Genomic DNA, 24,480 nt, shown 5'->3' on the forward strand with positions numbered 1-24,480 from the left:
ACTGGCTAAAAGTGCAAGTTCTGTACAGTCTGCACAAACTGCAGTTTCCAGACCAACCACAGGGAAACTTTGACACATTCTATTTCGTTAGTAATAACCATTTATGAAATTGATAGGAAGCAGGTTCTTCCCATTTACCTACCTCCTAATCCAGTTTTAGTGATGCTAAAGAAGGGGTTTCTTTTATGATTGCTGGGTGTGCATGTTCATAGTGGCGCTTCCCTATTCCAGACGTCTCTGGAAGAGCCCATGGTTTGCCTGCACAAGACCCTCGAGTCAGTGCCCACAACTTCCCAGAGAAGTGTTGCCTGTCGGAAGAGGCAGTGTTAGGCTAGACCAGCCAGTGGTCTTACTCTAAGGCAGGTACACAAGCTCATCTTTCTGTATATTTCTGACTTTCTCAACTCTCTTGACCTGTAGGACGTTTAACCCTGCAGATTATACGGAGTCTTCTGCTACAGATGGCTTTGGAACAAAAGAATCTTGGGAGTCTGGGCAGAATGAGGCAGATGATGGAACAGGTGAGGCAACACCACCAAAGATTTGAGAATTACAAATGTGCCAGAGTTAACATTAGCAAAAATATTACTATGCTTATTCATAATGATAATGTGCTTCACCTGGGTTACAACATTAAAACACAACATTGTAGTGTGCACATGTGCATGTCCTCACAGGATATAGATAAGAGGTTTGGGCATCCAAAACTGAAGGCAGGGAAGTGCCTTCGAATATTGTTGCAATTGTGTTGCTGATTCTGATCCTTTATCTAAAAAAGGAGGCTTTCTGTGGCCACCTTTGTACTACAGTGGCAGAGGAAGGGATTGGGACCACCTCAGTAAGAGAATTCTGTGTGTGTGTGTAAAAGAAGCTCCTTAGATTTTGTGTTTGCTACACATCCTGCCCTTCCACAGTGTTGGATCGGGCTTTGCTCCTGTAGTCACACTGGGCTTCAGAGGTGCCCCAGTGCAATGGCAACCTCCCTACTCCCAGCTCCTAATTGATTTCAAAGGCTCAGGGCAAGTCATTATGAAGAAAGTAGATGGTCTGTGCTCTTTTTCTAAGATGTTGGCAACAGGTGGGACCTAGCTGTGACAGAAGACAATTTTACACATGACTTGAATAGAAACTTAGACGGCACTGCTTGAACTGTATGGTGCAATCTGGCCTATGTTGCTCTTGAGTTTTCCTTAAATGCAACAGTGGGGTTTTCAAAATACAGTGGTACCTCGGGTTAAGAACTTAATTCGTTCTGGAGATCTATTCTTAACCTGAAACTGTTCTTAACCTGAAGCACCACTTTAGCTAATGGGGCCTCCTGCTGCCGCTGCACGATTTCTGTTCTCATCCTGAAGCAAAGTTCTTAACCCGAGGTAATATTTCTGGGTTAGCGGAGTCTATAACCTGAAGCGTATGTAATCTGAAGCATTTGTAACCTGAGGTACCACTGTAAATTGTAGGGGGGAAAACGTTATGCTCCCTAATCTTTACTCTGCCAGCCTTCATCTCTATCCTAAAACACTGCACCATTGATGACAGCACCAGCAGATGGATGCCCTGAGCATTGGGAGGCAGTTGTGGGCTTGTTTTGAGCTATTTCAGAAAATAATAATTCTGTTGAATTTAGACAGTGTTAATGGAGGATTCATTAGGTTGGCTGAAAGCTATCATAATAAGTATGGTAATTAATACCTTGCAAGTTTTACCCTAAACTTCTATTTCTTTTCACATGGGTTTCCAGTTAGGGATGGATCTCTCAAAGGGGACGGTATGGCACCAGGAATTGTGGGTTGATGGTTTGTATTTTCTCTCTTTTATTGCCATAGGAGCATGGAAGAACACAATAGAAGAATGGACTGCTGAAGACTGGAATGAAGATGTAAGTCTGTAATTATTGGGTAGGCAGGAACACTGAATTGATTCTCTGATCAGCCAGTGCCACATCCTTCTGAATGAACTACCTAGAACGTTTTGCTAGTTTTTGGGGCACCTTGTCTTGAACGTTGCCTGAACTTTGACTAATTTTAATCCCGATATATTGTTCAAATGTCTCTTTTCAAAAGAACCTTTGCTGCAGCAGGGCTGGCCAAATCTCATCTAAGCTGCGTTGCAAAGGTTCTTTGGAAAGAAATGTTTGAACAGTATCCCAAGTTCAATGGTAAAAGCAGAACTACACAAATTCTCTCATTAGTTCTATTGACTGAGCTACTTCAAAGGCAAGTGTGGGAGATAAACTGAGCCAATAAATTAAATGTGAGAAAAACATTTCCCACTTTGCTCCATCCCATCCACTCTACTTCTTCCTTCATGGAAAGTACACAAGTAGTGTGTGAAAGGGGCACTTACCCCTTGATCATCCTTGGTAACTGATATTCTTAGGTATTTTGGGGCTGCGCAGAAGCTTTTTGGTTCAAATACTCTGTGAATTTGATGAATGATGGACACATTTAAATCTGCAGCCTGCCCCCGAGTTTGCTTCTGAACAGATGATTCTTGCTAAGAGGGGCTCAGTGTGGCAATGAGACTCTTGCAAAGCAACTGGCAACCACAAGTCATCATCTGTTTGTTTCAAGGAACTTGCCAAAGTGCCAGTGAGAGATTTTTGTTGTTGTTGTTTGCTTTTGTGCCATGATTGGGCTCGCCCAGAAGCAGATTAAATTGCTTCCCAGAAGCCTTATTGGATTCTGTGTAACAAAAAACTTTTCAGCTGCTGGGAACATCATCTGATCTGATAAATGCCACCGTCCTCAACAGGCTCTCTGAGCCATCACTCGTTTGAAAATTATTCCCAGTCTGTAGCATCAGTTCTGGCCACAAGGACAGTACAGTCTGTAGACTGATAAGGTAGCTGATCTTGCTGAGAAGAGACTCTTCTGCCTTTTACTGCTTTTGGAGGGGTTGGAGCTTGCTTGACACAACCCAGGATTTATCCCAAGAGACCACTGACCCACCTATAGGTTAACCTGAGCTTCAGAAAAAATAAGATCCTCACGGGAAGCGTCCTTTGTCCTTCTAGGCTATCATTAAGTGAGGCACTTTCAGTCTTGGGAGTGAGCAGGACCTGTTGGATCCTGAGCTGGCCCCACTGCTGTCTTGTGGTTGCATTGGCCTGATCGCTCCAGGCCAGCATAGCATTCTGTCTCTCCCCTCACCCCTTCTCCTTGGCCAGCATGCGCCTTTGGTTCCTGTTACGTATTGGCCACTTAACAGTAGTCTGCAACCCCTCTTTACTGAGAGACTCTTCTGCTGTAACTTCCCTCGATTCTTTAATGTGTTTATATGCACCCTTCTTCCCAGGAGCTCAGAGCACTTTGTCATGGCACCAGACAATCTCCAACTATATATACTGTAAAAGGTAAAGGGACCCCTGACCGATAGGTCCAGTCGTGGCCGACTCTGGGGTTGCGGCACTCATCTCGCTTTATTGGCCGAGGGAGCCGGCGTCCAGTTTCTGGGTCATGTGGCCAGCATGACTAATCCGCTTCTGGTGAACCAGAGCAGCGCACGGAAATGCCGTTTACCTTCCCGCCAGAGCGGTACCTACTTATCTACTTGCACTGGATGTGCTTTCGAACTGCTAGGTTGGCAGGAGCTGGGACAGAGCAATGGGAGCTCGCCCCATCGCGGGGATTTGAACCTCCGACCTTCTGATCGGCAAGCCCTAGGCTCTCTCTGTGGTTTAGACCACAGTGCCACCCTCGCGCGTGTGTGTGTGTGTGTGTGTGTGTGTATATATATACACACACACACACACACACACACAGTGTATATGTATATACACATATATACACACACATATACATACATACACACACACTCACACATACACTCACACACTGAGGGGAGGCCAATTTCCTATCAGGCTTGAGAACCCCTTTTTTTGTATCAGTTTCCTTCCTGAAATCAATTTGTACGGGCCATAGTTCTGAGGCAAGCTAATTGGCTAGATGGAACACTTTGTCTTCCTCAGCATGTCTCTTCTTGTCTTTCTCATGAATATTGTCTCCTGAAAAAGAATTGTGTGTTTAATGTGGCTAAAATTCAATTTATTTCTCTCTCCACCCCCATGTCTCAGCTTTCAGAAACAAAGGTCTTCACTGCTTCATCTGTCCCAGTGGAGAACCACGTTGCTGCTGGCCAAAGGTATACCTTTCCCTGCTCTCTCTCTGTTCCATATCTAGACGAGCCATTCACACAAACTAGTTCCTGCTGTATTTGTGCTTTGAAGTGCAGTAGGTCACTGTGCGCATCAGTGAAATGGTGCATATTTGAAATCCCATTGAAAAAGCCTGCAAACACCCCGTTCAGCCCTCACCCCACCTCTGCCCCCTCTTGCTCTGCCCCATTTTGTGACGTTTTCAGGTTACTTCTGTGTTTGGCATGTATGTGCAATCACACATACATTGAATATGCATAAATCGGGGGTTGTGTGCATTGGATGTTGTTCTAAACTTATAGCTTAAGTCAGATAAGTTTTATCTCAGATGATGGAAAAGTTGACTTACAATCAGTTTGGTCTTTTAAGAAATTGAATCTCTTTGTTGTTGTGGTGGTGGTGGTGTGTGTTTGTGTGTGTGAGTGATATATTACACCCACAAATAATGTGGGCTTGTGAATGTACACGGATGCAACACAGATGAGAAACCACCACTTTCAGTTTGTATCTGAAAAAATGAAGGTGGAATCAGGTGTCAAGAGTGTGGACCATTTCTTGCTCCTCGTGTATGTTATTTATTTGCGCTGGCTTCAACTCTTCTTTCAGTTTTTCTGGCCATCCATCCATTATCCTCCTTTTTGCTGCCTCCTGGAGCTCATTTATGACTAATTCTAAATTCTCTGAAAAGCCGGATTAGCTGGCCAATTGCTTGATTGTGCTGTGTTTGAGATTTTTTTGTGAAGTGTAATCCAGCTCCCGCCCCCCCAAAGATTTGACTAATTTAAGATTTCATATTTCAAATTAAGATAATGATTGAAGTGGTGCCAGTATCTGGTGATTTGTCAGCAGTCAGGTCTGGAAATATGACCTGCAACTTAGAGTAATTTACATGCTCAGAATATCCAGATTGGGATCTGCCTCTGTCCTCTTTCTCTGACAGGGCATTCATTGTTAAAACAAATCGCCTCCCTTGCGTTCAGGTTTTGGGTGTCTCTCAGGCAAGATAACTTGAAACCACTTAGGAGTAACTTCTTACCACAGGCAACATTATAACATCAGAAAATGACCTAATCTCTTTGGACGGTGTCAATAAGAATGTTGGACAAATACTTGTCAGGGGTGCCTCAGGTGTACAATACCCTAACTTGCAGCATTGAGTAGGGGTGACCAGAGCTACTTTTAAGTCAAAATATGGTTTCCTCACATCTGTGCCTCCTTTGCGTCTTGACCATGGGTAGGTAAACTAAGACCCGGGGGCCGGATCTGGCCTAATCGCCTTCTCAGTCCGGCCCACAGACTGTCCAGGAGTCAGTGTGTTTTTACATGAGTAGAACGTGTCCTTCTATTTAAAATGCATCTCTGGGTTATTTGTGGGGCCTGCCTGGTGTTTTTACATGAGTAGAATGTGTGCTTTTATTTGAAATGCATCTCTGGGTTATTTCTGGGGCATAGGAATTCGTTCATTCCCCCTCACCCCAAGGTCTGAGGGACAGTGGACCGGCCCCCTGCTGAAAACATTTGCTGATCCCTGGTCTTCACATCCTGTCTTGTAGCATCGACCTGGTGACGCTGCTTCAGAAGTCTGTAACGTCTGGCCAAGAAACTGAGGCAAACTCCTTCGAGACTCCTCAGCAGCAAGGCTTTGGGCAGGCTTTGGTCTTCACAAATTCCCAACACGATTCTCAGATGGCCTTGGGAGCAAGCAACACAAGCACTGTGAACTCCTATTCTCCGCAGAGCCTGGTAATGTTGCCCTGGACGCTATTTAAAAATGCCAGGCAGTGCTGTGCCCTGAATAATGCTTGCCGTCTTGCCTACGTATTTGCAAAAGTGAAGTTAGATTGCCCTGAAGTATGACATGGGTGCGGAAGCGAGCCTGTTCTTGCAAAGGATAACCTTAGTGTTTCCAGCCCTGCTTGGGGAGCCCCATCTTTGGTATACTGACTTGTTCCCTGTCAGTGGCTGAAGTGACCTACTTGTATTGATTCTTGAAAGTACAGCAGAGGATACTCTGTGCATATTAATTAAAATAAAGCAGTTTTGCTCGTGAAATTGAGAGCGCTTCCAGGCTGGAGGACTGTGATGCATTCTTTCCAAGCACATATCTGACTGCTGCATGTGGAAATGAAAACTTTCTGAGTCTTCTAGCTCTGTGAAAATTGCTTTGCTAGTACAGGCAGGTATCATTCTCCGAACAAAGAATGTTTCACTATATCTGGCACAGCTTCATCCTTCCCTCCCCCTAAAACTATCCCATAGGCATGAATTTATACATTTGTTTGTTTTCATTTTCTACTTTCTATGTCATATTTACTACTACAATGATTCCTATGGGAGTGTACAGAGTAATGTAAGCAAAAAAGCAGATTTCTCCTCCAGGGTGTTCACAAACCAAATATTGACAGAAGAAGGAAGGGAGAAAGGTCACAGGGGTCTATGCTCAAGAACAGTTGCATGTGCTTAAGCTTAGTTTCTATACAGCAGGGATTGGGATCCTATACCCTGTGGGCCAATCGCGGTCGGCTGGAGGTTCTGTTTGTCCAGAAAGACCATTTCCCCTGAACCAGGTCCATGTGTCCATGCCCTGAAGATACCAGGCAACATCAGCTGATGGGCAGGGTTGAGTCCTGCTGGGTGCTCCTTTGCCAGGGCATTCCCTGTAGGGAACGTGTTGGTGAAGCAGACTTGTCTCCCACACCTCCACAAGTCAAATCTGGCAGTTGGGTGGGACTGCCCTCCTATCACTCAGCTGATGTCATGATTTACAGGTGGGCTACCCCACCTGCCAAAGTTGGCCCTCTGCAGGGTTGATAATGATCTGGCCTGCAGGGCTAAAAATGTTCTCATCCCCAGATGTAGAAGGTGAGCACTAAAGATATCAGAGATTCCCACAGACATTTGCGTTTTTAATAACGGTGTATAATGTATTTGTATTATTCTGTAATATATTACAAAACATGAATTGCTGTGTATTAAGTCTAGTGAACCTTGGTGTGTTTTTCTTCTCTCCGTTCTCATTAGTCTTCAGTCCTCTGTTCAGGGTTTGGAGAGCTTGGATCTTCAAAGCTGGCCAATTCCACTGGATCTCAGATTTTAGACCAGTTGAAATCTCCAGGCTTGGGCCAGTTTCCGTCGCAAGGTTCTCTCAGTACAAACTCCCCCATTTCCACAACCACAACATCATCCTGGGATGTAAAACCGTCAGTTTCACAGCCTTCTATCCTCAGTCAGTTTGGTAAGTGTTCATTGACCCCTTGGATTAAAACGGGGTGGAGGGAACAAGCAGCAACTTTATTGCTGCGTAGTGAAACCTGCTGACCAACTAGCTGTCCCTGGAGCAAGGGATGATGGAATTGTTCAATTTCTCCCCTTGGTCTTGGTGCTTAGACTTCAAATCCCAGCCTGAACCATCCCCAGTTCTGAGTCAGCTGACGCAGCGGCAGCAGCAGCAGCAGACACTGGCAGCCCCCGCCCCACCTCCTGGATTGGAATCCTTCACCCCACAGAAAGCCCGGGAGCCATCACCGGTTGACAGCTCAATGGCTGCCAGCAAAATGCTGCACCTCCCCAACCTGTCTGCGGATAGCCAGGTGGCGCCTTCCCAGCAAACGCAGCAGAAACAGATCAAGCCGCCAAAACGGAGGATACCCCCAGCTTCAAAGGTGGGTAAAGCTGCTGAGCTCAAGCACTGGCAGTATTGCCCTTGCTAGACACAGGCGAAGGCCGTCAACTCGTGAAGGAGCTTCACTCAATTTGTTGTTGTTGTTTAGTCGTGTCCAACTCTTTGTGACCCCCTGGACCAGAGCACGCCAAGCACTCCTGTCTTCCACTGCCTCCTGCAGTTTGGTCAAACTCATGTTGGTAGCTTCAAGAACACTGTCCAACCATCTCGTCCTCTGTCATCCCCTTCTCCTTGTGCCCTCCATCTTTCCCAACATCAGGGTCTTTTCCAGGGAGTCTTCTCTTCTCATGAGGTGGCCAAAGTCTTGGAGCCTCAGCTTCACTTAATTACCTGCCTCCTAACAGATTAAATTCCTGCCAACCTAGCCGTTTGAAAGCACATCAAAGTGCAAGTAGATAAATGGGTACCGCTCCAGTGGGAAGGTAAACGGCGTTTCTGTGCGCTGCTCTGGTTCGCCAGAAGCGGGGTTAGTCATGCTGGCCACATGACCCGGAAGCTGTCTGTGGACAAACGCCGGCTCCCTTGGCCAGTAAAGCGAGATGAGCGCCGCAATGCCAGAGTCGGTCACGACTGGACCTAATGGTCAGGGGACCCTTTACCTTTTAACAGATTAAATAAATGTACAATATCACCAAGCCTTCATATAGGTGTCTTTTTGAGAAGCCTATTTTGGCAGTAAGCAGTATATCTATTAGTATTATTTAGGTATAAATGTATTTATATACTCCTATTTCACAAAATATTGGGAGGTTTACAACTATATGTAAACAATAAAACACTTTAAAAAAACCCTATTAAAAACAGTACTTTTATGTTAATAATAATGAAGGTGTGTGTATGTTCACTTAACTATTTAAACAGAAGCTGCTGCTCATGATTGTGGGGAGAGGTGATCTTAAACATTTTCACCAGAGTCAAAATAGCTTCAGAAACAAATGGGTGCCCTTAACTTGCCATCCTATAAATTAAAACATGCTTTCCATTAGCCTAATTTTGTACAGTTGCACAATGCATTTGCACTTGGGCTGTACTCTTGTTTTAGAGACAGAAGAACCAGCATTGATAGCTCTTCTTCAGAATGTCCCTTAGCTGGCTGCTTGTTTTGTTTTGTGCAAGACGGTAGTCTGGCTTTTGTAGCTGGATGCTGGAGTTTAAAGTTTAAGCTGCTTAAGAAACTTAGCAGGTGTTGAGTGCTGTGCAGATCACATAATCTTCAAAACGTTAATGCAGCTGCCTATGTAGCTTTCAAAATAAGGGTAAATTTGAACAGCATGCACTTGTTGGCATTCTGTGTGCAAATCTGGGCATTCTTAAGATGTTTAGAAGGTGGGAGCTTGGTATTTTCCCAGCAACATTGTTGTACAAATCTGTCCCAAACTCTGTTTGTGGGGGTGTGAATGCTGCTTGCAACTATGAGATGAAGTTTTTATTTGGCTGAATCTGTTTTACGACCAGTGACTGGCAGCAAATACATTCCTAAATGTCAAGGTCTCCTTAATCTGAAATCAAGTTGTTTCCCTGTTTCTTTGCATCCCATTTTGTTTCCTGGCATAAATGCTGTGTGTCTTGGCCCATAAAGCTGTTATATGGTTTGGGACCAGGGTATAAACCTGCCTGCCCTTTTTGAGCTCTAGTCTGAGGACCGTTGTCCCTGCCTTTTGGAGGTCATGTGACTGGAGAGCAGGGCCTTTTCTGTGTTGTTGCTGCAGCTTTGGGATTCCCTTCCCTAGGACCCTTATATGGCACATGGCACTTTCGACTGTCAAGTTGAGACTGTTTTCTTCTCTTGAACTCCTAATGTCTGTTGAATAGTATTATTCTAGCTTTTGCTGTTAAATTGCACCGCACTGTTTTTCTGGCTGCAGGGATTTGTGGGGGATACATTTAATTGCATTTGGAAATCTGTTTTATGAGTGGGATATTCACGCCTTAAATAGAAATAAAGTAAATATATTGTACAAAGCAGCATCTGTGCGGCAGAAATTATTCATTCTGGTGCCAAATCAACAGATGATCAACATGTTCCTTCATTTTCAGATCCCTTCCTCTGCTGTGGAGATGCCTGGATCCACAGACGTATCAGGGTTAAATGTGCAGTTTGGCGCTCTTGAGTTTGGGCTGGAGCCCGCCCTCTCGGAGTTTGGAACTGCTTCCAGCTACGAGAACACCAGCCAGGCACCCAACAACATCCTGTACCCAAAGCCCATAAAGTACGCACGCTCTTCCGCTTCTGTCCTCTGGTCTGCTGCTCACCAAGCTTGATTTTGTGTCAGGGAAGATGTCTGAAGATAAAGGTGTTTTGTTCTAGGGACTCTGTGGCACAACCCTCCCGGGGATGAAACAGATCTACTTGTAAATAAGAAAATCCTGGGTGTAGAGTTCTAAATGTAAAGAGGTTTATTACTTGCTAGCTGCAAAGACCTGCATTGAAAATCAGGCTGGAAGTGGAAATGGATGCTGTGAATGCCTTAGCTTTCCTATGAACTCCCTAATTATGTAAACTCTCACAGCTGTCTTTAGTACAATACAAAATAATAATAATTTATTTCTTATACCCAGTGCATCTGACTGGGTTGCCCCAGCCGCTCTGGGTGGTTTGGCTTTCCATTTATTCCTTGGCAGCATTGGGCTTGGGTCTTAAAGTGCTACATGAGAAGACTTAAGATGGGAGTAAGAGTTCAGGAAGGGACACGCTTTTATTGAAATAAGCCTCAATAGCAACAAAAAACAGCATCCTTTTCAGCCATGAGTGTTGCAGAGGACTTGGGCTAGAGGTGAGGAATTAGCTGACCTGAGGTCCAGGTTTATACCCTCAGTTCAAATTTTCTGACTGCCAAACAAAGCCATAAATTGCCATAAAGGAGAATGCACCGGAAGAAGAACACAAGTCAGTATGTGAAGAAAGTGCACCGCACCTTGTGTGCCCTGGCTCTGTGCCGCTACAAGCGTTGACAGTTTTGTCGCTCAGAGATGATCATCTTAATGTACTGACAAGAGTACTGTGGAAGAGCATTTTGTAGCTCAGGGTTACAGTGATAAAGCAGATTCGTACAGCTGTGGCCTTGTGAGCCTACTGAGTAAAATGACAGCTGAGTTTGTGAAGTAGGGAAGTTGTCCTTATGGTGCACATAGGAGTCCTGCTGGATTAGGCCAAAAATCCAGCTAGCCAGATGCACACAAAGCGGGGCATGGCAGTATCTCTTCCCCTTTTCTGTCCCCAGCATCTCAGGCTGCCTTTAACAAATGGAGGCTCTGTTTAATTAACCTGGCTAATAGCCTCAGAATAGAGCTATTTTCTGTGAATTGCCTAGCGATTCTTTTGGGCCACGATAGTGGTCATCATCATGTCTGGTGGCAGCGAGTTCTGTTAGTTAAGTCTTCTCAGTGGCTTAAGTTTACCTTGGTTGCATATATTATAATTGCTGGTCCTCAGTCTCTCTAATTCTCAAATACAGTGTTTGCAGAGATGGGGGATCAGTCATTTTTGTGCCCTTCCTGGGAGGCCTGGGTGGAACCTACAAAGCCCCTGAAAGGGCCACATGTGAATGTCTGCTACCTCCTCCCACATTCCATGTTAAGACTTGTACCAGGTGCAGACATGGATGACTTGAAAAACAGCCTTTTTTTCTCTCCCCTCCTTCCCCTGTATTTTTTATTATCTAGTTTGATTATGAGGTTTTTTAGGGCTGAACAAACGCTTGCACACTAGTTCGGGACTTATTAATTGGCCTAATAAAGGCATTGGCCCAATAATGTATTTGGATTTTTCCTAATGGGCCAAGAAAGCCACTGTTTGGTTTTCTGTGTTTACCTTTGGTAGCAAGCTCAGGCAAAACCAGCCCACCCATGTGGCAGGGTGAGGTGACTGCCTCAGACGGCAGGATCCACTGTGATAGCAGACCCCAATGTAGATCTTTGTTTTCCCTTGCTCCTGATGCAGATCTTCACTCACCTCTTCTTTCCTAGTGGGGAGGGGGAGTGGCATTTTGTGGTTCACCTCAGATGCCCAAATGTCTTGGGCCAGCCCTGAACTCAGGACTGCCCAACTGGGTTTTTAATGCCGCAAGAAGGGGAGGCAAAACATTTCCCCTCTTGACACCACTCACAACTATTATGCCTTCCCTTGGACTTCTCTTAAAAGCCAGGAGCAAAGTCTTTTTACCTGGAAACAGTGACGCAGAGCCATGGCAAACAAGTGGTGTCGATTTACTTCAAAGGTCGTCTCAAATTTTTGACTTCGCCCTTGTGGCAGGACTCCAAAACCTCATTTTAAAGGCCTCTTTGTTTTTGAGTTGTGTGAGCATCCAGCATAGGCCTTTCCTTATTTTAAGCTGTTGAAACTTGCATATCTGGTTCAAAGCAGCTCTCTTGAGAGCTGTTTAACTTCATGATGATATCTGAATCCGTGTTAACCGTGATGTCAAATGACTTTTGTTTTTTCCCCCAGCGATCCTTTGAATACCTCTTTGCCAATGTCCAATACAGTGCAGGAGCCCCCCTATGCCACCCCTGCCATCACTTCTGCCAGCCTCAGCGGCTCCTCCCAGAGTGCTAGTCCCATAACAACCACGTCCTCCTTTGACCAGGCCTCTGTGCACAGCAGGATAACATACCAAAGTTCCGTGCCTCTATCAGAACCAATCTCAGCTGCTGTCACGGTGAGTAGGCTTTGCAAAGCATCCGTTGTGGAAATGTCACCATAGTGCAGCTTGCTTATGGAGGCCAGGGTTGAGATAAATGACCTAAGGCCTAATTCATCCATACTGCTCACAGTGTCTCAGGCTTAGCTTCAGATATCGTTGACTGAAATATTTTCTTCTGTTTATTAGACTTTTGTCCTTCCCTTCTTCCCAAAGGAGCCCAAGGTGGCAAACAACAAAATGATGCATTGTAAAAGAACACATTTAAGAACAAACCATATTTTATCGGATTTATATCCCACTGTTCTTTACATCCCAGCTGGGCAGCATCTAGCAGCAATGCCATATTGATTGCTTTGTCTTTTCAAATGAAGCTACAATGTTTTGGAGTCGATGCAACCTGAAAGTCCTTGAGCAGTCAAAAGGGCTTTGCACATATGCTCAGTAATCTGCAACAACCCTGCAAAGTATGCTGGCAGCATTATCAAACCAATGCTGGGAACCACAGTCTTTCCTGAAGACTGTCTAATGAGTTGGGGAGTAGCATAACTGATTACAAAACTTTAAACAGTACCAGTGATGAATTGGCAGGAACTGTTCAAACTGCAAAGGACTTAATAAGCTTAAGAGACAGTCACTTGTCATAGCAGGGGATGTTTGGAAGTCTAGGTATGCTTGCTCAGACGCAGGTAGCGCTGTGGTCTAAACCACTGAGCCTCTTGCTGATTAGAAGGTCAGTAGTTTGAATCCACACAATGGGGTGAGCTTTCTTTGCTTGGTCCCAGCTTCTGCCAACCTAACAGTTTGAAAGCATACCAGTGCAAGTAGATAAATAGGTACCACTGTGGCAGGAAGGTAAATGGCGTTTCTGTGCACTCTGGCTTCCGTCACTGTGTTCTGTTGCACCAGAAGTGGTTTAGTTGTGCTGGCCACATAACTTAGAAAGCTGTCTGCAGACAAACGCTGGCTCACTCGGCCTGAAAAGTGAGATGAGCGCTGCACCCTGTGTACACTACAATGTACACAAACCAAGACATGCATTTGCAGAACTTGCACTTTAAAAGTGCCAAGCAATAGTTACTTACCTTTGAAAATCCCTGCCTGTTAACATGCATCCTCACTAAACTCTGGCCAGCTTATCCCCTCCCTCCCTCTGACCAACCTTACATTTTGCATCACTCATTTTAATACTTAAAAGTGTAAGCCACCTTGGCAGAAAGGTGATATATGAAAGAAAGAAAGAAAGAAAAAAAGAAAGAAAGAAAGAAAGAAAGAGAAACATACATACATACATACATACATATGTACGTACATATGGAGGGGATCATTAATGACCAACCATAGTCTTATTTGTTTTTTCGCCTGCTCCGTCACACAGGTTAACAGAAAACAGCAATGACTTTGAAAAAGTGTTTGTCCGGTTAAAGCTGGATTTTAAAATATAACATTGCTAAAAACCTGCCACACTTTAGATGGACTACCCCCAATGTGTCGCAAGGTTCTTTGAGTTAGTAGAATGTACCTCTTAATGTACGCCCCTTACACATATTTCTCACTGTTTTTGCATGTTAGCACAAAAAAATGACCTGAGCCAAATTCCTTTCCTTTCCTGCTGTGTTAGCTGGGATTTGGCTACCTGTTTCATTTCACTTTTGGAGAGCTGATACGCTAATTAATATTATTTGATTACTCTTCCAGAATGGACACAGCAGTGTGCGAACACAGCCAACCCTTGACAGTAAGTTCATAAACCTTTGTTATGCATGGAGTTACGAGTTTTTTCTTGCTGCTAGTATGAGTTGATAGCCTTCTGCTCTCAGAGATCAGGGTGGTGAGGACCGTATTTTGTACTTGGAGCACTTATGCTGGTTTTCCATGCAGGCCTTAGTAGTTCACAGTCAAGCCAGCTGTGTGAAGCTTGCCACCTGGTGTACAGATGGGTGTTAGCAGTTAACCATATTGAGTTCAGGCCATTTCCTGCTTCCTCTGCATGCACCCTGTGCCCAAGCCCAGACTTTTGACAGGGCTGACACTGCATCCCTTTTAAAAATCATTCACTAAGAATACCTGCGGCAATCCTGCAGGGAGCTGGCATCCTGTGTGAGGCCAGCACATTTGGCGGCTCTTTTTGGTCTCTGTGCAGTTGCATATGTGAGTTCAGCCTCATTCGGGATATTTCCCAAGCTAGGCTGAAGTTTAGTCAATCCTGGACTGAGTTAGCATTCTACTGACTGCCAGCACTTGATTTGTTGCTCTCCTCTTTTGAGGCGTGGTTTTCAGGTCTGATGGCAGATCACTAGGCTAGTCTACTTCCACTGAATAACAGTTGCTTAGGGGCACAAGTGGGGAGACCCATGTTGCACTCAGGTTCTGCTCTTGGGGTTTCCAGAGGGGTCTGGTTGGCTGCTATGAAAATGAAGCTGGACTAGATGGGCCTTTGGCCTGATCCAGCTCCAGGGCTTTCTTCTTACGTTTGCTTCAGTTTCCCCACTAATTCCCTTGTTCTCTCCCAGCATTTTGCTTGCCTGTTACTCTCAAATTCACATTCCTGGCAAGTGAAGCTGCCTGGACCAGCTCTCAAAAGGAATACATTGCTTTAAGGTCCTTTACGTAGGTCGACTAGTTAAAGCTTCAGACTAGATTGTTAGTGAAGTGTTTTGTTTTTTCTTCAAGTGCCATTAGCTCACAACTGTGAGTGCCTAATTGTTCTCTGATGTGTTTGGATGTGTCTTGCCCCCTCCAACTGTTGCTTGGGTTTTTTATTTCAATCACAGTAGTTAACACTTCGCCTTAAATTACTTGCTAGGCTGTCTGGGGGAACAAGTCCTGCCGGAGCAACTTGGTAACCCTGTGGAATCTAGCAAGCCACAATGAATAGACTATGATGTTCACCTTCCAAGCACATATCTGATACAATACGCTGTGGAAAATCCTGTGACTGAGTCTTTTCTGCTAACGTCTAGAGAGTTATGCTGTTACATTTTGTGTGTTTTTAGAAAATAAGGCTGTTAAAATATTACAAAACCCAGAAGCAATTTTTTCAGCAGTGTCCTAGGGATGGAAAGCAAGTCAATTTTTAAAGCTTATAGCTTTCCCTTGGGAACCTCCAGACTTTTCCAGCTATTTTTGTACAAAACAGCTTTACTTGGTGGGATTTTTGTTGTTGTAATTAATGTACCAAGAGAATCTGACCAGCTGACCTACAAGACACTCCTTACCCTTACTGCTGGGTAAGGAAATGGGTGAGGCTTATCAGGAAGGAAATCCACTGGGCTAACATCACATTTGGGCCAAAGAATTAAGTGGTCCATTGACATCTTTGAAGTTTGCATTGCATGAATCATTCTGGGTATTTTCTTTCTTTGTAGTACCCTTTGATCTTAGCAGTCATTTTTGGGAGGCTTCTAGAGTTCTCTTTTAAGCAGGGATTCTTCATGAGACACATTTTGCCATAATAAAACATAGATTTATATATTAACACGTTAAAATAATTCTACTTGACACTTAGAGGCAAAATTCGTGGTTGTGATATATCTGTCACTGGACTGGAGTGCTTCAGAATGTGGGTTTGAAGGCTTCTATATATTTTGCAGCCTGAATAGATTGTTTATTTGCTTGGGTGGCTGAGCTCTACCTCTGCCCCTTGCTTGTTGAATTGTCCTTCCTGGCCAGTAGAAATCTGCCAGGACCAGGCTGTCAGTATGGACTTTGGAGATGATAAATACTTAACTGAGGGAGAAGGTAGTTCAGCCTCTCTAAAGGATGCGGTGGTAAATATTTTGCTGTAGAAGCCAGATGGGAAATCTGTTTTGGATGGGGTTCAGTTACTCCTGAAGAATCAGGTGCACAACCTGGAGTTGCTCGTGGCTTCACCTCATTCAGTGAAAGTGCAGGTGACACCAATGGCAAGAATTCCTTTAATCAACTTTGACTGGTTTTCCAGCCGCTGACAATATCTAGAGTATATTAATCTTGCCTCTGTGACATTCAGGTTATATCCATTGTGCTTCATAGGGCTGCCTTTAAAGACCATTTGGAAACTTTAACATTTCAGAATATGGGAGCAAAAATGCCAGTAGGGGGCCAAGCATGCAGAACCTACGACACCAGTTCTGTAATTGTTACACTGGCTGCCTGTTTGTATCTGAGCCCAGTTCACGGTGCTGCTTGTGATCATTTGAAGTCCATAATCGTTTGGAACCAGGTTGTCTGAGGGACTGCATGGTCCCATACAAGCCTGTCTGAAAGTTGTAATCCATCACTGAGACCCTGCTGTCTGGTCTGTCCATAAGAAATATTAGGCTGAAGAGGGCCTTTTTAGTGATGGCCCCACACTTACGGAATACTCTTCCCTGGGAAATAGGAGCCTTTCCAAATTAATAGCTGCTATTCAGTTTTAAGGGAAAGTAATACAGTGTGGTTGTACTTTGATTGTAACTTTATCATGTTTTATTGCTATTCTTGAATTTGATAAAATACCACCTTGAAGGGTCAGTTGTATGAATCTTATACAATCAATAAACTGTGTGTGCGCGCGTGCGCGTACACACACGCCTCCCATTCCCACTCCGTCGTCCTGTGCACAGATATCTGAATTGCAAGATAGCTCGGCTCTTTTAACGACTTCTAGAAAGATGTTGCTGGGGTTTTTTGTGTGTTTAACCTGTGCAAAGCTGTGTGGACTATTCCTGGAGGTTTGCTTGTTCTGCGCACAATAGAGAAAACTATGTTGGCTGGCTGTTGGCTCCTTGGAAGCATAGATCATCGTTCACAGACGCCACCTCTCACAGCATCATCTCTTGTTCTGCTCTTTGCCCCTTCCAGATCTCCTGGCGGTTTTCGGCTTGGCTGAAATAACACAGCCACACTTGCTTGTTGGGGAGCTGAATGGGCTGAGGGAGAGAACCATGGTGTGGCAGAGGCATTACTTTTGGGAGTAGATTTACAGCCACTGGGCAAACCAAGTCATGGTGTGTGGATAATGAGAACCGCGTGGACTTGTCAGTGCGCAGAGTTGCTGATGCTTTCCTAAAGCCATTATGGCCCAGTGATTGGATATATGTTTTTATCACACGCGTGCCATTTTACACAAACACCTTCCCAACCAGCTTGGTTGTGCTGTGTAGCAGGCCCCTCCACTGAATTGCTTTTCCCAACTTATTTCAGCCACTCCATCAATTCCAGCCTCTAAGACAGAAACCTCTCCTCCGGCCCTGCCCGCCAAAGGCTGCTCCTTGCCTAGCACCACAGCCACCACAGCTTTGCTTCTACCTTCGGCACCACCGCATACAGCAGCACTTCCCAGCTTGCCGCAGTCAAATGACTTGGTCAGCAGCTCACTCTCCCAGTTAAGCAGGTACAGCAGGGTGGTATGGGGTGGGCGTGAGTTGGAGGTGGGTGGGTGGGCAGGCGCACAAGTGGTGCTCCTCTGTGTCTCCTTAACCTGCACAAGGCCAACATACTCCAGTTTTATTTGACACACTTCCACCAAAGGCCCAAGTTGCACAGTGATGCAGACACGTGGCTCACCCACCACCACTGGTTACCAAAAGGAAGCCTGTTAGACCGCTGGAAATGCTGGGTTTGTGTGGTGCTGGTGACCAGCTAACTCTTAGCACCTATATTTGCACCTGCTGAAGCTTCTGGTTTACAAGTCTAGCCTTTAGGTTACAAGACGTGGGTGGCTTTCTTTTAATGGTGAGACGTGCCCAATGACCTACCAAGACAGCTCTTAAACCACCTGCCCACTCCAGTGCTGGTCATTGTTGTTTTGGAAAAACCCAGATATGTCCCCAGACGACAGTCTCCTCCCTCCCTCTAGGTACTCAGATGTGAACTGACCCTCAGTTATCTTATCCCTCACACTTGTTTTCCTCCCAGTTCTCTCTCAAATCATCAGAGCAGCCTCTCATCTGCCTCAGCACTGTCTTCATCTACATCGCACACGGTAAGTTCCTTGCATGTTTCAAGAGCTTAAATTATCTACCCTGACTAAAATTAGGCTCTCTTGCAATGGAACGGGTGTCTTCCTTTTGACTTGGAGTGAGGAATCGTTACCCTTATACACAATCTTTTTGTCACTCGTTACCTGCCAGAACTAATAGTTCTGAATAATTTTTTCCCTTCTCAGTGCCTCAAGACATTGAGGTTTTCCTGCTGTGTAGCTTCCACCATAATCAAAGGGGGGAAACGGCACAGCCTTGGAGAAGGATGCTGCTTGAAATTGGTAGAAGCAGCAGCCAAGGTGATGCAGCAGTGGATGTTGTTGGTAGGGGAGATATCCAAGATCCACTTGTATGTGCCAGCTGACAACAGAGAATTTATAATCTTGTAAATGATGATGGCAGAATTTTGGTGGCAGCTGGCAGAACTTTATCTTGATGCTTTGTGCTTGAAGTAAAAACTCCCAGATGCTTGAATAGCTTTTAGATTCATATTTCACAGTAGGCTGGTCACCAAGAAGTGAGAAATCCTAGAATCCCCCTGTTGTTAAAACATACTGTTTAACATCTACATGAAACTGCTGAGTGGGATTATCCAGAGGTTTGGAGCATGTTGTCAACAATATGCTGATGACACACAGCTCTACTTCTCCTTTGCATCTGCAGGTGAGCAGGTGAATGAGCTGGACCATTGTCTCGCCTCAGTTATGGACTGGATGAGAACCAGTAAACTGAAAAAGACTGAGGCACTGTTAGTGATCAGTTCCCCTGGCTGGTTGGGAGGTGGCGTGCTCTTGGTGGGGTTACCACTCCCGCTGAAGGAGCGTGTACATAGCTTGGGGTACTTCTGGGTCCTTTGCTGTTGCTTAAGGCTCAGGCGGCCTCAGTGTTATGGAGTGCCTTCCATCAGCTTCAGCTAGTGGCCCAGCTGTGCCCCCTTCTGCACAGGGACAGCCTCACTTCAGTTGTCTATTTTCTGGATTACTGAAACACATTATGCATGGGGTTGCTTCTGAAGGTGGTTTGGAAACTTCAGCCGGTGCAGACGTTAGTGTCTAGATTGTGCACTGGGGCAAGATGGTTTGAGCATATGATGCCCATCCTGGCCCAACTGCATTGGCTACCAGTTAGTTTCCAGGCCCAATTCAAACTGCTGGGTGGCAACACAAGAAGGGGCCTTTTCTGCTGTGGCTCCCCATTTGTGGAATGTTCTCCCAGGGAGGCTTGCCTGGCGCCTTCATTATATATCTTGAGGTGCCACACAAAAACATTTCTCTTCTAATGCGACTAATTAAACAGCCCATGGCCTTTTAAACTGTGTATTGGGGGTGTATTGTTTTGTTTTGTTATTATGGTATGTATTTTTATGTTTTCATATTGATAACTGCCCTGTGATATAGGGTGGTATAGAAATGTAAGTTAATAATAATAGTATACTGGAGAATGTACTATAGAACTTTAAGAGTGATTTTCGGGTGGCAGTACAAGACCCCCCTCTCCAGCTTCCCATGCTGCTTGCTTACAAAGTTTAGCATTTTTTCCAGCCTGCCAGCCCCCTTTGCTTGCTCTTTAACCCCCTTTCTTTGTGTGTGCGTTTGTCTTTCCTTTCCAGCACACTAGTGTTGAGAACTCCGCTGCGCTCCAGCCTTCTGCTGCGCTCCAGCCTTCCACCACCTTTTCCGTTGCTTCAACCTTGGCCACCACCTCTTCGGTCTCCAGCATGGCCAACTCTACCAACAGCCTTGGCCTGAATGTGACCAGTGTCTCTCTGCCGGCTCCCACCACGCGGGCACCTCCCTTAGTGTCTTCAGGTTCGCAATATTAACCGATCGTGTGGATATAGCGAGAGAGGACGTTTGTCTGCCTGTTGAGCACCTCTTGTCCAGCCGTAAAAACTGTGTTGAGAGATTCTATGCCTTTTCCAAAAGACTTCGCCTTTGCAGCATGCTTTGCACAGTGGCCTGTAAAATAAAAGTTGCCTGCCTTTTTAACGCGTGGGAATATTTGATGGGGGAAACCGCTACCAAGCATTTAACTTGCTACCTTGTCTATATATATATATATATATTTGCTTTCGTAGATTTTCACGGGTACAGGAATGCAGGTTTTGGTGTCTTCGGGTGTCTTCCCGTGTAAGAGTCGGGGTGTCTGTGCGACGTTTCGACGAGGTCTCACTCGTCATCTTCAGGCTGGTGCTTTCGGCTTCTTGTTACTGGAACAGAGCAGAATCTGGTGTTTGAGTTCCTATAAATACTGTGGAGGGGTGTGGTGTATAGCCTCCAACGTTCTGGGCAGAGAGGAAGTTCCTAGATTAGTGTGCCTTTTCTTCTTTTGTTCCTTAATTACTTTCCTTAATTTAAGTTCCTTAATTTAGCAACTAATCTACACTTAATGACCCACCCAGTGGTATTCAGAATATCACTCATGAAATCACTCAAGATATCCCTCAAGTAATTAAGGAACAAAAGAAGAAAAGGCACACTAATCTAGGAACTTCCTCTCTGCCCAGAACGTTGGAGGCTATACACCACACCCCTCCACAGTATTTATAGGAACTCAAACACCAGATTCTGCTCTGTTCCAGTAACAAGAAGCCGAAAGCACCAGCCTGAAGATGACGAGTGAGACCTCGTCGAAACGTCGCACAGACACCCCGACTCTTACACGGGAAGACACCCGAAGACACCAAAACCTGCATATATATATATCTCCCCACCCCCACCACTGGTTGTAAGGAAAAACAGAAAAGTGTCAGGTTTTTCAGCCTTGCCAAAAACATTTCCAATTATCTGAAAATTTTAATCATGGAAAGCGAAATGTGTAATTTTTTGTGGGTATGATTTTCACAATTCTTTTAACAGAAGTTCCCCTGATCTCCACCCCAGCCTTTTTGTCTAGCCAAGTAGGTTCTGTTTGTGTTCCAGCAGGCCCTGTTCCCTGTGAGTGCATAGAACAGGAATGGAACGGTGGGTGGGTTCATTGGCAAAAGAGACAAGGAAATACTTCCTCACCAATCCCAGGGGATCTTAATGGTCTCTTGTGCTAAGTATTACAGGGAGAGAGGGTACAGCTTGTTTCTCAGGTGCATGCATTGCCTCCCAAAGGTTCATCATCTTTCCTGGCGTTTCCCATTGAAGTGTCTTGAGTGACAGGGCTGGGAAAGACCTTCCTATCCTCCAAGACATTGGAAAGCTGCTTTCAGTCAGAGGAGACAGTTGCGGACTGACTGTACAGCTTTAGAGGCTGCAGTCCTAACCACCCTGGCCTTGGAAGTAAGACACTCTGGATTACTTCTAAGCAGGCATAGTTAGGATTGTGCCGATAGCCCTTAAATTCTTGGGCTTTAAGGAGTCAGATCTTGCATACTAAGAAGTCTCAGTTGAATGTTTCCACAAGGAATGGGAAACACCATAAATTATCAAGGGAGCTGGCAGTTAGCTTGACTGAGTCAATCTTTATTATTTAGCAGTGGGAAGTCTGTGGCCCTCCAGGTGTTAGAAGCATGGAATTGTAGAATTGGAAGGGGCCACGACAGTCATCTGGCCCAACCCCCTGCAATGCCGGAATCTTTTATCCAATGTGGGGATCAAACCCACAGACCTGGGATTAAGAGTCTCATGCTATACTGACTGTTGTGGACTATAACTCACACCAGCCCTGACTGTGGGCCTTGTTGACTGGGCCTCATGGAAGTTGTAGTCCAACAACATCTGGAACGTCACAGGTTTCCCATTCCCTGGTTTGGAGGCAGACAGTTGCAAGCTTGGCTTAAATTTACATCCTGCCCTGTCACTTAAAACACTTGGCAGATAATATTTACCAACACTTTGTTGTTTAAATAAAACAGTTTAAGAAATATTGAATTGCCTCGCAGCTACCCTCGGATATTAAACACTTTCCCAGATAGGACTTGTGTCACTTCCAGAAAATTATGAGTTCTGCACTTTTCTGACTGAGCCCTCCTGCTTACACTGTCTACGATAAGAGCCCTTTTTTTCTGTCCTTAGAGTTAGCTCTCCTGACCCCTTCAGGACAGAGTTGCAAAGTGCTGGAAAGTGAAATGGAATGTGGGGGAAAAATTAAGACCTTCTAAATTGGAATGTTCTCAGTTGGGCGGTTCCAAACACTGGCAAGAGTTTAGCCAGTCTATATTTGGAGACGTTTTGTGACCAGGGTCGATGTAGGTAGACTTTACTATGTCGAAAGGAATAGAAAATGGGTGTGAGAGTCTATCTTAAGATTCTAGCATCCTTTTGCCTGAGTAGTTGTCCCTTCTTAAGCATAAGCACGCTCCCACTGGAGACTGTGCTCTACCAATGTAGCATTGAACTGATATTTCTTAGCTAAGTTTAATAGAACATCTGAGGGTGCATCTCTAAGCAGTTTAAACAATGGTCTGCTTTGCACATCATGTTCAGCCAAACCATGGCTTCGTGGGAGCATATGGGTTCCCAGAGAGGAGATTACAGCCACATTGTTCCTGGTGGTTCTAGCACAGCACTGCACTGAGCAAAGCTTTGGTTTGGCTTAATGTACTGTATTGTGCAAACTCAGTCTGGTGGTTTAGCTTTCCTGGAGAACCTGAGTTGTAAATCATAGGACAAACCTTGATTACAGCTCATGATTAGTCTGGAGGGAGCTTAGATCACAAGCTCAGGGAACCGACAAGAGAGCTTATTGTTTCTCCCCACCAAGGAAGTGTAAAAAGCTGGCTAGCAAAGAAAACCTCTTCTTAATAACTTTTCTTGTCGTGCCTGCTGGTCTCAGAATTAAACTACTGCACGGTATAGAATTCCAGTTGCAGAGAGTTTACCTCCCCGGACAAAGACAAGAAGTTGAGGAATGGGGAGGAAATGAGGAAATGAGACTGCTGCAGTCCAGAAGAAGGCATCAGTGGGAAGATGGAAGAGGCAGAAGAACTGGGGTAGGGGTATGGGAGTAAGGTGGAGGCAGCAGCCTAAAGGAGCCCCTTCCTGGAACCCTGAAGAAGTTGCTGCCTGAAGTGTAGACAAAGCTGAGCAAGATGGACCGTTGGCAGATTCCTATGATAAGCGGTGACTGAAGCTTGTCAAAGGGTGCCTCCAGACTGTCAGTATTTTGCAGGAGAGATTCGGGCGCCTGCTGGAACATTAGGTTTGCTCATTTAAAGTGGATTGAAGTGCTCTGGTATCCTAGCACAACAAGCCCCCACAAAAAAAACAAACAAACAGAACCTGGACCTCTTACTGTTTGGAAACGCATTGAAAAATGTTGGATAGATGAATGATAAACAGGAAGACGTGTAAACAGCCCGCAAGCAAATTGGGAGGAATGCAGAATGAATGCTGTTTTGACATACTGTATAACCACCCCACCCTAAGATGAGAATAGTAAGAACTGACTATATAGTTATCTCCATGTAAGCAAATCAGGATGCATGCTGAGTAAACACGTCGTCTGAAGGAGCCCAAAGAGCATATTTCAGACCCCGAAACTTGTCCCTCTCTCTTTCTTTCTTTTTCTTCCTTTTTTGTTGGTATTTTTGTTTTATATATTATATATAAAAACATGTCTTTTGGTTCTGCAGGCAAAGCACCCCCCAACCTGCCCCAAGGTGTACCACCCTTGTTACATAACCAGTATATTGTTGGACCTGGAGGACTTCTGCCAGCCTACCCAGTAAGCGGTTTCCTTGTGCCTCCCGCAGTGAACTTGGCTTCCACCTCCATGTTGCAGGCGTCTGGGGCAGTGTGTGTGTGTGTGTGTGTGTGTGTGTGTGTGTGTCTGTCTGTCTGTCTCTGTCTGTCTGTCTGTCTGTCTCTCTGTCCCAGCCAGGTTGTGTAGAATGGGCTGTCTGTGAACCACTGACTTGTTCTGTGGCTCACTTCTAAAGATGATAATGAGAGTTGTACTGCTTAGTTTGCATGCACAGCTGAGCCAACCCTGAACCTGAAAGATAACCCATTTTGCAAGCCTGGGGCCTTCCAGATGTTTTGGATTGCAACTCCTGCCAGGCCCAGCCAGCAAGAGCCCTTATTCCTCTGACCTCTGAATTTCAATTGACTTAACATCTAATCTGGA

General features: G+C 45.1%; 1 protein-coding gene across 4 annotated transcripts in view; it reads left to right on the plus strand.

Moving 5' to 3' along the window:
* UBAP2 (ubiquitin associated protein 2) overlaps nucleotides 1-24,480 on the plus strand; it is a 78,555-nt gene that overhangs the window by 35,089 nt on the left and 18,986 nt on the right. For all 4 annotated transcript variants that reach the window (XM_082241822.1, XM_082241824.1, XM_082241823.1 and 1 more), the window contains 13 exons: nucleotides 421-521; nucleotides 1,827-1,879; nucleotides 4,076-4,143; nucleotides 5,710-5,899; nucleotides 7,178-7,391; nucleotides 7,544-7,818; nucleotides 9,876-10,048; nucleotides 12,286-12,496; nucleotides 14,177-14,216; nucleotides 17,645-17,834; nucleotides 18,359-18,425; nucleotides 20,033-20,231; nucleotides 23,987-24,078. In XM_082241822.1, coding sequence (XP_082097948.1) covers nucleotides 421-521; nucleotides 1,827-1,879; nucleotides 4,076-4,143; nucleotides 5,710-5,899; nucleotides 7,178-7,391; nucleotides 7,544-7,818; nucleotides 9,876-10,048; nucleotides 12,286-12,496; nucleotides 14,177-14,216; nucleotides 17,645-17,834; nucleotides 18,359-18,425; nucleotides 20,033-20,231; nucleotides 23,987-24,078 — 1,873 coding nt within the window. The remainder of the gene's footprint in view (nucleotides 1-420; nucleotides 522-1,826; nucleotides 1,880-4,075; nucleotides 4,144-5,709; nucleotides 5,900-7,177; nucleotides 7,392-7,543; nucleotides 7,819-9,875; nucleotides 10,049-12,285; nucleotides 12,497-14,176; nucleotides 14,217-17,644; nucleotides 17,835-18,358; nucleotides 18,426-20,032; nucleotides 20,232-23,986; nucleotides 24,079-24,480) is intronic.

This window comes from Podarcis vaucheri (assembly GCF_965113315.1).
Source record: "Podarcis vaucheri genome assembly, chromosome: 11".
Classification (NCBI taxonomy): domain Eukaryota; kingdom Metazoa; phylum Chordata; class Lepidosauria; order Squamata; family Lacertidae; genus Podarcis; species Podarcis vaucheri.